Source organism: Schistocerca piceifrons, chromosome 1 (genome assembly GCF_021461385.2).
Source record: "Schistocerca piceifrons isolate TAMUIC-IGC-003096 chromosome 1, iqSchPice1.1, whole genome shotgun sequence".
NCBI classification, from domain to species: domain Eukaryota; kingdom Metazoa; phylum Arthropoda; class Insecta; order Orthoptera; family Acrididae; genus Schistocerca; species Schistocerca piceifrons.
Genome location: NC_060138.1, coordinates 983,471,049 through 983,483,463, shown reverse-complemented (window position 1 = coordinate 983,483,463; position 12,415 = coordinate 983,471,049). Strand labels below are relative to the sequence as shown.

The following is a 12,415-nucleotide window of genomic DNA, read 5'->3' as shown; positions in this document are numbered from 1 at the left end:
ACCCACCGCTACCATTGTACATAACAGCACCGTCAGCTGTTTTGAGCACGCCATGAACAACAAAAGATAGTGTTGTTCTTTAGGAGAAAAATTTGAATTTGTTTAACAACTTTTTAATTAGACCATTCCGGTTTACCCATAAAACAATACACGTGGTATTATAGAGGAAACAGATTCTCTAACTTTCGAACATATGCTTCGATAGTCTCTTAAGTTGCAACGACTATCGTCGTCAGGAATAAACCCTGGATCGTGCAATAACTGAACTTCTGTATATTTATCTTTAAAGCAGTATATGACAAGGTCGGGATGTGAAGCTCGTTCCAGGCAGTGAAAGACTGGTGTATAGGTGAAAACTGCATTTGTGTTTTGAAATAGATCTTCGTTCGTAAATGCAGTTTATCGAACGTTTTGCCGTGGAGTAGGTTCCATCCATAAAGTCCGTCTACGTAAAGACTACAAACCCGTCCACAACGGGCAGAACCTTTATATTCATACTTTCCTCACCCATAAATTCCTTTAAATGTGGCAATGCACGGAAATGAGAAGGTTTAAAAGCTGATGAATAGGGCGTATATTGCAGCAATTAGAACTTCGCATCTCTCAGTTTCCAGTACCGAAGTCACCTTCCTACCGGTCGCATTGTTATGAAGTAAGTTGGACGTGTTACACTTGCCGTCTATGCCACTTCTTACGTACTTATTTCATAGGTGGGCCAGACAACTTGCTTAATATTCCCCAGGTTACGTTTTATCATTTACGACCCATGACGATCACCTTTCCAGTAGATGAAGTATACTTTATCTTTTCTATTGGACGGACATTGGCTTTCACCCTTTGCTTTCATTACTGTTAAGGGGGACAGGAAATGGTAGCTCCATTTTTCAAGTCATAAATAAGACAATAAAAGCAGTTGTACACTTCTTAGAACATTCCAAAGTTTACACCATGAAAATAAATATACCGCAATGTTTATGACATCTGATACTTCATGTACCTTATATTGTAAACTGGCGATACCATATTACACACTTGCTCTATATTTTGTGCTGTAATGTCAAATTTGGAAGAAGTACGACAGCAAAAGCATTTCATTTCACCTCCCCGTTTATAGCGTCTTGGAAACTTTGGAGCCCACAGTAAACAATTTTATGAATGAATCACAAGAAACACAATTCCTTTAAAAGTCCGTACACGTTCTGAAATACGTTTTCTGAACAAGTACGTGTTACGTGCATGAGATATTTTCCTCGTTCGTAACTACACATTGCAACTAAATTAAATCAATCACACTAGTCGTTATGAAACTACATCACAAAAAGTAATGATGCATACTAGTTAATACGTTCAGACATTTTTATTTTTAAACGACATGCCCGTTTATTTTTGGTATTGTTAGTTTCTTAAGGAGCGATGAGATTAAATTAGCTAATTACAAAGTGTCACTATGAATAAACAATGTAACCTGTGCAGGATAACATTTCTCCTTCAAGGAAGTAGGTTTCCCCTCTCTATGTCTCAATTGATTACGGCAGGAAGTTGGTACACGAGAGAATTGCGCAACTGACTTTTGGTGCTATTACTGCCACGTTCCCTTCATCATTCAAATATTACCTTTGGTATAGTCTGTGGTAGTTACGTCATTGACTGCTTGTAGTTCCAGAAACTTCAATAATCTTGAGTGTTATTAGAAAAATAGAGACCATATAGTATAAAATACAATATAAACTATGTGGAAGATATGCATTTGGAATTAATTATCTCTCAGATTACAATAGTACTTGCATACACTCACTCTTTTTCCGAAGTGTGTTGGGTTTGGTCACGGAGATGTCCGTGGTTGTAGACGTAGTGGACGGCGCAGGAATCTCTGGAACAGACAAGTTTAAATTTCGTTTCCTTGTAACTCATTATCAGCATGTTATATAGTGTATTATGTCTGTATGAGACAATAATTTAGTGTCATTCAAGATTTTCTTAACTTGTTACAAAGTGATATTTGTTTGGGTGGCTATTAACATGCTTTCCTTCATTTACGACAGGGTGTTTATCAGTGAACGGAAAAGCATCGTATAGTCATTTTAAAGGAGGGCTCTCCGAATTTGACTTAACAGTTTTAGGGAAACCACAAGGAAATATAAATCTGGGCCACCAAACAGCGGTTTGAAAGCGATCACGTTTCCGCATTGACATTCAGAATGTGTATACGTTCTCAGATTTCTGTAACAACTAATATAGCTCTATGATACTGCGCTCTATCACTAATGATAAGTGCAGTACAGCATATGGCTACATACTACCTTCAGAAAACTCATTTTAAGAAATGAAGAGAAAGACATCGCAGATGACGAACTTGCTTCAGGTAACCTGTAATCAATTTTTTGCTTCTGACGAGAATTCTGTCGCAGCCATGTCGATACCTTATTCGCAGAATTGTAAAGGTGTGTTGTGAAACAAATGCTCTTTCACATAGCCGAGTTAACAATAAACGTCAATGCAGGCTGACGCAAGGAACATTAGGGAAGGGATATAGACGGGTATCGGAAATGTGTTCTTCAGCGAGTAACTGCATGTGGGCTGTGCTGGCACAGCAAGAATCACAGCCGGGCCATGCAGCAGTGTAAGTTACAACACAGTCAAACCTCGACGCCGCAGCCAGGCCTGTAACACCGTTCACACGGCAAAAATACAAAAGTCAGCATGTAGCGGTGATGACTTGAATACGACACCACCACGCCTCGCATCGCAGCTCTGTTGTGACCTACGGAACGCAGAATTGTGTTCCTTGCAAATAGGGGTGACGAACCACTATAAATACCATCCATTTCAGCACTGCAATGTCAGTCTCCACAGGCAGCCAGATGTGAGAGGTGTTCCGCGCCAGCCATCGACAGGAAGTGGTTCATTCAGTCTGACATATTAGAAGCCGCTTCCTCTAGCTGCGGAAGTGAAGATGTCGTCAGCAGCTGAACTGGTGCCTTCCAGATGATGGGCCACCTGGTGGCTGACTTCTGTCTGCTTTGCTAGCTGCCGAGTCACCCATTACTGTTAACAGGCACACACTACCACCGCAGTCCACTGAGCGCTGCTACCTACATGGGGATCCTTCGTTTATCACTGCGCAATCGAATGTGTTCTACGCTGACGAGGAGACAGCGATAACTCGTCATCATCGATTTAGTCCAAATTTGTGGTAAATGCAGACTTGGTCAGAAATGGAACTGACGAAAGTGGGAGCTCCAGATCACCAAGCTCATTTGAAAATATCATTTTCGATGGTGGTGGGTGAGGCATGAGACTTTTATGTTAACGTAATTTCTAGGTTGCGGTTCACCAAGTCAAAAGAGTACAGAATGGTAATCCGAGAGTCGTGGGGTCGAATCCGTTATTGTTTTTTTAATTTTAATTTTTTACATTCCTTCCACGGCAAATAAACTGAAATAACGCTCAGAATACTTTATTTATTAATTGTTGTGTACATAGTTCCGCGTAGTCAGCGCGTACACAACTTTCCCACTAGAGCGCGCCTCACTAAGCACAACAGCGCATTCGCAGCGCTCGTCCGTCTGCGCACTACGAGATGGCGCTGCCATAGAGACGGACCAAATTCTGCTTCCGCCGATCCGCGTATTAATATGTAACGCAGCCAGTGAGATTGATACTAACGTAGAACCTTTTCTCCTCGCGGATCACACTCGCACAGTGATACATGAAAGCGTGATATATTATAATGAGTGTACAGACCTCCGTTTAGTCAGTCCGCATTTGTGTGCACCAGTCTGTACCAGTCTATACGAGTTCTACATTTGTCTGTACCAGTCTATAGTCAAGTTTCAGTCTGCGTCTAGTAAGATTACCATATTCCTGTACGTAGCCATGAAGATAAATGTATAGACACTTTTGTCAAGTATCAGAGATATATGTGAGAATAAGATTAACGTACCAATACCAAAGGAACTTCAGATGGTCAATATTAAATAGCATCCAGAATAAAGTTAAGTAATTTATATGCTTGTTATTATTTTAATAAATGTGTGTGAAAAATGAACCAAGTTCTGTTTAAAGTTGTCACCGGCAATCTGCTACTCTAAGCGTGCAAGTGGCATTTCTATCATCTGACCTAACAGCAGAAGATAAACACGCCACGATACGACCACGGGACAAATTGCTGACACTCGCCTAGTTCGTTAGAGCGACAAGTCAAATAATCTGATGGTGTGTGTACTGAAGGTCTTACAGTACGCACACCACATTAATATTTTCATGAAGGGCATAGGAAGGACAGGTAAAGAAAAATTTGGTGAATGAGTACGTGACAAAATGTAGGAATGTAGTCATTAGTTGATCAAAATCTGGGAAACTTTCAATAACCTTTTGCAAACGAATTTTGATTGATGTAATAAAGTGCAGAAGATTAAATTTCTTCTGTCAACTGACTCGTGGAGAGGAAGAACGAAACTAAATTTGTATAATAAGATTTTTTTTTATGAAGGAGGATTGCCATCACGCAGTATTAAAATAATTTTCCTCCGCCTCAAGCCCCCCCCCCCCCTCTCCTTTTGGAAAGCACTACCTAGTGAAGCCTCTGATGTCTGTTCTTAATGTGGGTAAAGAATTTTATCAAAAAGCTTCAAAACTGTTCTCGCTCATCGGGAGAGGGAAAGAAACCACATCCCGAGATGGATGGACCAAAATACGTTCCGTTTCCAATATTTGCTGAAATTATGCATTACGCACGGTTTGGTGCCACAGAGTACGGTGAAAGAGAACTTTTAACGAATGTAATCCACGTCTGATTTTCTACAGAAACCTTAAAACAACCTTCTAGTCACGCTAAATGTAATTCAAAACAGTTGCTGAGCCTTACTGTATCCATGACTCCACGGAAGGAAGAATCATCACTGTTTTAGCAACCCCAAACCACCATATTGATGGCACAGAGACAGGGAACACTCAGCAAGGTTTGTAGAGAATATCAGTGTTGCTCATTTCAAAGGAATGACCAACTGAAGTCGGCTAATCGTTTTAGAGAAACACTAAGTAAAAGTACCTAAATGGGGTTTTTCCAAACAGCGGTTGGAATAAAACTCCTCCTGTTTGTCGTCAGTAGTGAAGAAACCGGTTGTTGCGTTTTCAGAGATAAAAAAAAAATCAAAGACGAATCTAACACTGTCGTAATCACGCTACACAAATGATTCATAAGGAAGCACATATTTTTACAGAATAAACTGTTTAAAGTTATTTTTTTACGCATTATTAATATACGTTTCAACAAAGAATCAGTGAAAAGGACAGAAAGAGGGACAGACAAACAACTGGATTCGAGATACATGACAGAATGAACGCTTCTTTTGTCATGGAAAAATACAGTCACCTACTCGTTATTACGTACCAGGTCTCCGCCCCACATTCAAGCATATTCTGCTGGAAACGGCACAAAGATGAGCACGAGCGTAAGACCTTATCAGGCGTTAGAAAACGGACAATAGGGCTGATAAGTCGCTTTCCATGTTGGTATACGGTGATGGTGTGGTGCGAGTGCTTTCCAGTCGTATGTAGGGATGTAGTCTATGTGCCACAAAGACATCGTTATGGAGGTATTCTAATTATTCTTCTGTGACGAATGTCTGCGTGGGATGAGATGGCCTTCTGACACGTCATCCATTGTCTCCCACAGGAGAATCTTAAGGATTTCATAGCTGATAATTTGCGTCCGTTTTACTTCTGCACCTTTTGCATTAGAAAAAACATAAACCCAACTACGCGAAATCATGGCAGAATGGTTTGAGAAGTACACTGCCTGACAGAAAACGTGAAGTACCCAGAAGAGAAATAGTAAAGGAAAGGAAATTTGATGTTACTTCAAGTCAAATTCACAAAGAATCTGCCAGTATGAGACCACTTGTCAGCATGACGTTGTACCCCCTCTGACCTTGATGCATCCACTGACTCAGTTGGGAAGGGTGTCATGAAGCCGTCGCACCATCTCCTAAGGCAAGCTGGTCCACAACTGATGAAACTGGTTTCTGGTATCCTGAATATAGCACTATGACAGACTTGACTTCGGAGCTGTTCCTACAAATGTTGTCTGCAGGTACAGATATGGAGACCTGGCTAGCCGTGGGGGCACCTCGGCAGCACACTGACAGTTCACTGAGAAACATGCCCTGCGTGGACGAGCATTGTCCTGTTGATGAAGGGCACGATAGTACTGTTGTATGAGAGAGACCACAAGAGGAAGCACGTGTCTGTGACGTACCATTGAACCCTTCGACACTACTAGCCATGTTAGCAACTCGTGGTCCAGCAGTTAGTCATTACCTCTACATTGTGGGGTCCCGGATTTGATTCCCGGACTGGTCGGACATTTTCTTCATTAGGGGTCTGAGTGATAGTGTTTGCTCTAACCGTTTCATCTCATCTTTATCGATGCGCAAGTCGCTGAAATAGCATCAAATGGAAAAGTTGCACCAAGTAGCCGAATAATCTTACGAGGTTTCTCCCAGCCTATACCGTCATATGATAATTTCATTTCACAACCAGCCGTGATCTCAAGACTTGTACGATTGCTCCCCATACCATGACACCAGGAATAGCAATGCCGTGTATCTCTCCATTGGAAAAATGGGATCTCTCCGCAGGTAGTGCCCCTTCTCGTCGACGATGGTTATCTGGGGTAGTACAAAACCGAGATTCATCAACGAACACAGAGCGACGTCATTCATCAGCAGTCCATGCTTGCCGGTCACGGCATCACTCCATACGCAGCCGTTTCTGTTGTGTCGTTGAGGCAGCCTACACTTGGAACGGTAAACCCCTACTCCGACTGGTGCTAGACTCCAGCTAATGGTATGTACGTCACAAGGAGCCCATTAACTGTTCTCAGATTGTAGGCACAGATGCGAAGATGTGGAGGTATCACGATACGCTTGGTGCACGATACAGAGATCCTCCCTTGTGGCAGTGATGGCTTATTGGAAACTCGACATCGTGTATGTCTGTCTTTACGCCGAAAAGCAATTCAGCATGGCGAGACTGTAACATCCTAATGCCCCTAAATGCGAATATCGCACTATTCGATCAGTCGACCAATTAAAGACCCAAAATGAGGACCTTTCAAATTGTCATGAGCTAATAACGCTACCTCACACGAGAACGCAGCGTATCTGTGTCATTCACAGTGATCACCCAACATTGTGTTCACGCCCCTTGTATACCTTAAAAGGCCTGGTCACAGTACTAAATACGAACAACACTAACGCACTATGGTGGACATTCTACCTCTAATCATTTCAGCTCTAATCATTTACGTGCACTCTAATGGTGTGTACGTGTACGAAGATACATCGGTATCCGATCACATCTTCTTTGTGCTTCAGCTTATTTGTCTTGCAGATACAAGTGACGTTATTTAGATCCCCAGGTGACTTACCCTGAAGCCTACTGAGCCTTTGAGCGAAAAATGCACGTCTTGCACCAAGCTTCGATCAGTCTTCGAGAATAGCTATCGGCGATTGAGATGCCTTGGATCAGGATGCACCCTACTGCTTTCCGTGTCTTAGTGGAATCCATTCAACGACACAGCGGAGGTGACGCAGTGGAGGTATCATCAGAGCGAGCGTGCTATTTTCAGCTAGGCGGATGTATCTAATTCAACTGCTCACGACAGTACGATAGAAAATACTAGATCAGTGAATGAGTCTGCATATGTTTTAAAAATGCTTCTTTTTAACCTTGACATAACTCATACTTTACTAATAATACAAGCAATTTTAACATTAAAGCCTCTCGTCTAGATGAATCTTAAGTTACAAATATCCTTAATGGTCAATAATTAACTGTGACTCTCTGACCAACTTCGATACACAAAGCTGTGAAGAACTCCAAAGTACTATCAAACCTCGAGAAATCACTTGGTTACAAGATAATGTTTGAGTCAAAGGGCCGAAAACGTTTCTCGACAGATGACTGAGGGTTTTGAAACAGATCGCTCCACCTGCCAATCGTGTTTTATCATTATTCATGAAAGCCGTTTACAATAAATTACGATCATTCACAAACTTTCATGTCACCCACAGACTGGTTATATGACGAACTGTGTTATGACATGCGTGCACGACATCCTTATGGCTCTAGTACCGATTGTATCTATTCTTTTTTCGTCTCCCGCCCGTTGCTGGGAGAGCAAAGGATTCCTGACGCGAAAGGGCGAACGTAACAGCGGTGGACTTTGATAGAGGGCCGTGCTCTGCCAGTTATGGAGAAGATGACTTCCTGGCAGTTGGAGGTCCATGTTTACCGAAGGCATGTGAGCACTCTGTCGGACAGAACATAGTTGCAACGTGGCGGCTAGGCTGTGAAGTGTTATTGATGTCATCACGCTATTGGAGTTTAACATTGTCAGCTACGTTTGTTTAAGGAAGAGAGCCTTCTCGGGCAACAGTGGAGTGCCCATATTGCATACTATATCACCTTATGGCGGGCCTTTTGTAATGGGGAGTAACTATTATCTCGAACTATATGGGAGTCACTGCACGATGGTTCTTTTTGGGCCTACTTCATATTTGTGTCATTCCAGCAGTCTGTTTCTGTGAACCAAAGTCGTTACTTTGTGTACGGTCTTTCAAAATGAACATATGGATTTTAAAGCTTTGTAGCATTTATTACATTTAACTTACAGCTAAAAATAATACGTGAAGTTTTTTCTACAAGGGTTCTATGTGAGACCGCAGACGAGTTCTTCCCAAACTTTCAGCAGCGTGACTGGAGCAGTTGTTACAATATTGCTGTTCCTAAAGCTGGGTATATCAGCTGGTAGTGAAAACACCTACCCATGAAACTTTATGAACCCCCGAGGGTAAAACATCACATGGCGTGAGATCGCGTGTGAACGTGGAGGTCATACAAAACAAGCTCTTATATCTAGCCCCTGTGGCCGATCCAGCGGTAGGGTGCAATGTCGTTTAACCAACTGCGTATTGAGTTATTCCAGTAAGTCGGTGCACTGTCTTGCTGCGAAATAAAGTTCTGTGATTTAACCGATTAAAATTGAGGAAAGTGCCATAGTTCTAGTGCATCAAGGTAAGAAACAACAGTTACAGTTGCTTCACCTAAAAAGGAAAGCCAGTAAACTACCCGCCAAGATACGGCAAAAAAAAAAGTCATTTTACGGGAGTCACGTTGCATTTGTACTATCTCGTGGGCATTTGCTGATCCAAAGATGTTCACTATGTTCACATTTACATTAGATGGATTTTCGGTTCATCACTGAAGACGACGCGATCCAGTAAATCTTCACCGTCATGCACCAATATTTCGTTTTCAAAGCTACGATGTAAACCGTAGTCTGTAGGCTTTAGGGCTTCTAACAGCTGCAAACGTTAGGGCGTAGTCCTAAGCATCTCCTAAAAAGTCTCCGCACAGACGTCATTGGAATTACTGATTCACGACTAGGCTTCCGGAATGATTTCTTGGGGCTACGTGAGGCAGACCCACCCTCGTTCAACAGGTTCTTCAGTCTTTCTTGCTCGTTTCATAGTGTTCACTCTGTGCACAGGTATACAAACAAAACTTTGGGTTGGTCTTTCATTTGATGTAATAAATGGGACAAAGTTTTTTTTTTTTTTTTTTTTTTTTTTTTTTTTTTTTTTTTTTTTTTTTTTTTTGGTTACTATGCGCTTGAAAATGGGCTTTGCCCACCAAAACTAGTAGACCAATATAATATCTGAAAACACAGACTGGTGGAATCATGTTCTTCTTAAAATTACTTCAGGCTTTGGGGCCCACCCAGAAGATATAAAGATCTAAAACAATGAGCAGAAACGTCTAAATGTCCATTAAAAGGGATAGTGAGAGAGTTATCTTCTTTCTCAGACAGGATACAGGTTCAAAATCATTTTTTGTGTCTTGTGTAATACTGAATGAAAAGATGACCGATTCATCCCCGCTGAGTAGAAATTTTCTTACCGTCCAGTTTGATTACGCCGTCCGTCTCCCCCAGGGAGTTCTTGGCGACGCACTTGTACGAGCCGAAGTCGCTCTTGCTTACGCTTCGGATCTTCAGCATCATGTACTTGTTATAGCCGTTGTCCATCGACACAGCCTCGTATTTGTCTCCTAGAACATAAATAAATATACGGTGTTAATTTCTGAAGAGTCCTCTGTTTAAAAAACAAAATATAAATAGTTTATGAGCGTAAGCTGAAGTGCGGTGTGTTTCGAATAAGCCAATGTGTGTAACTGCCAACGGCCTTGCCACGCTGGTAACACCGGCTCCCGTCAGATCACCGATGCTAAGCGCGGTCGGACTTGGCTAGCACTTGGATGTGTGACCGTCCGGTTCTGCCGAGAGCCGTTACTGGCTGGGTGCACTCAGCGCTTGTGGGGCCAATTGAGGAGCTAATTTAGTGAAAAGTGGCGGCTCCGGTCACGAAAACTGACAACAGCCGGGAGAGCAATGTGCTGACACAGGCACCTCCTAATCTGCATCCAGTGACACCTATCGACTGAGCATGATACTACGGTCGGTCGTACCATTCGGCCTTCCGAGGCCTGTTAGGACGGAATTCTGTGTGTATAATTGAATCACGACGTAGAGTGACTGTGGATGTTCGTGTGTCTGGTGACAACATACTTCAACACCTTCAGTGTGTTACTGCAACTGAATTTCTACATGTCATATCAGTTTCGTTTAACCAGCATAAGGCCTTACGGAAACGGTCAGCATTACCAGTGGAGTGGCACACTGAGCGAGAAAGGCAATACACATTTCTTAAAATGTGTGGAAAACCTAGAGGGTGCCTACTAAGACAATTTAAGAAACAAATTACTTCATCAGATCAACATGTAACACTCATAATGGTAAACTGTGAAACATCCTGGATTGTACAATACTTCCTCTCATGCATCACCTGCGAATGGAGCAACCAGTATTTAAAAGAACACACTGATAAAATGACACTAAATACTAAAATTCACACAACACATCATAAACCGACTTGGGTAGGAAAGATGTACATATAACAGAAGCAAGTAGACAGAAAACGCGCTTCGATTTCAGGATCAGTCAGGGCAGAGTTCAAAGCATTCACAGAGAATAGAGCGCTGCTCCATTTTTGTTTTACTGACTGGTAACTGCCAATCATAAGACGATGACTAACCTAGTGTAAAGAAACACAAATTTTCACAAAGCATCATCAGGAACGCAGCTACAGTGGAATGCCAACATTGGTGGGACATTATTGTCAACAGTTGGAGATGCAGACGCTCAGCATCAAAATAAGAATAACGGGTTCGCCTGGATATACAAAAATAGCCTCCCAACCGTGAGAACGATTATAATCGCTTCTATCCTGGTTACCGTTGATCGTCATTCGACGGGTCGCATGTCTCTCGGAGACTTTCCATCTGGCCCAACGATAAAAACTGATTACTAACAAGTTCCAGCTGTCATAGGGAAAGGCCTAAACAGCGGAAATCGTGTGATAACTATAAAGATACCCAACCGGTTGCTCATTTAAGGATTACTGAAGTTATCATTTAAAGTTACTCTGGTACAACTCTCTGCATCATTCATCGTAACTTAAATTACAACACACGCAGAAGAATTTTACTGAATTGCTGACAACTACCTATATTTTCATATAGTAACCTCAGAGTGTAGACAAGTGTTTTTACCCTTTGTTATCTTTTCATCTGTACATAGCTGCAGCAGTTTACCGTAGGTCATCCACTGTCAAATTAAAAATGTCTAGTACATATTCGTCCAGCCGGGTATTTCTTCGAGTAAAAGAACAAAAATGACTTCTTTCCTAACCTGTTGTGTCTTTCCATTAGTTAATATTTCATTTTATTTGTCTGCTAAACAGGCCGCAGTAAAATAACATTTCAAAAAATCCCACTTTTAACTTTCCTGGTTTCCTTTCCACCATTAGTTAACTTACATAAGGCCCAAAATGAAGCGAGGTACCTCTTGGTTAAAGTATCAGACTCATATTCAAAGTCGCTGCGTTTAAGAACCAGTCTAGTTACGTTCATGTAGTGTAGAGTGTATAATAATTATGTTACTTATGGTTGCTCAAAGCAGAAAAATTCGTAGAGTCTTATTATAGGTTAAGTGAACATTTTAGAGACGTTGACGGACGCGATAGCAGTCGAACAAGGAAGGCCGGCACGTGTGTGACATTGTTCACGTTTCTGCCCAACGTGAGGAGACCGATGACCAGCGGAATTTTGCGCAGCAGCATTCAGCACTTTGACAGATCAACAACCGAGCAGGCGTGCAATGCTTCCAATGGAACCAGGACCAGCGCTGTTCGCACATCAGTGGTCACTGCTCCAGGAACTGTCTGCATACTGAATTCACGTGCGTGACGTATCTGGCGATGCGCAGGTGACAGGGCAATCCCCGACCACG

General features: G+C 42.1%; 1 protein-coding gene across 1 annotated transcript in view; it reads right to left on the bottom strand.

The window, feature by feature from the left end:
- Positions 1-12,415, bottom strand: part of LOC124776951 (neurotrimin-like) — a 1,187,890-nt gene that overhangs the window by 94,400 nt on the left and 1,081,075 nt on the right. Inside the window, exons 10-11 of the mRNA XM_047252183.1 lie at positions 9,967-10,116; positions 1,796-1,870 (exon numbers count right to left, since the gene is read on the bottom strand). Of these exons, the coding sequence (XP_047108139.1) occupies positions 1,796-1,870; positions 9,967-10,116 (225 nt within the window). The remainder of the gene's footprint in view (positions 1-1,795; positions 1,871-9,966; positions 10,117-12,415) is intronic.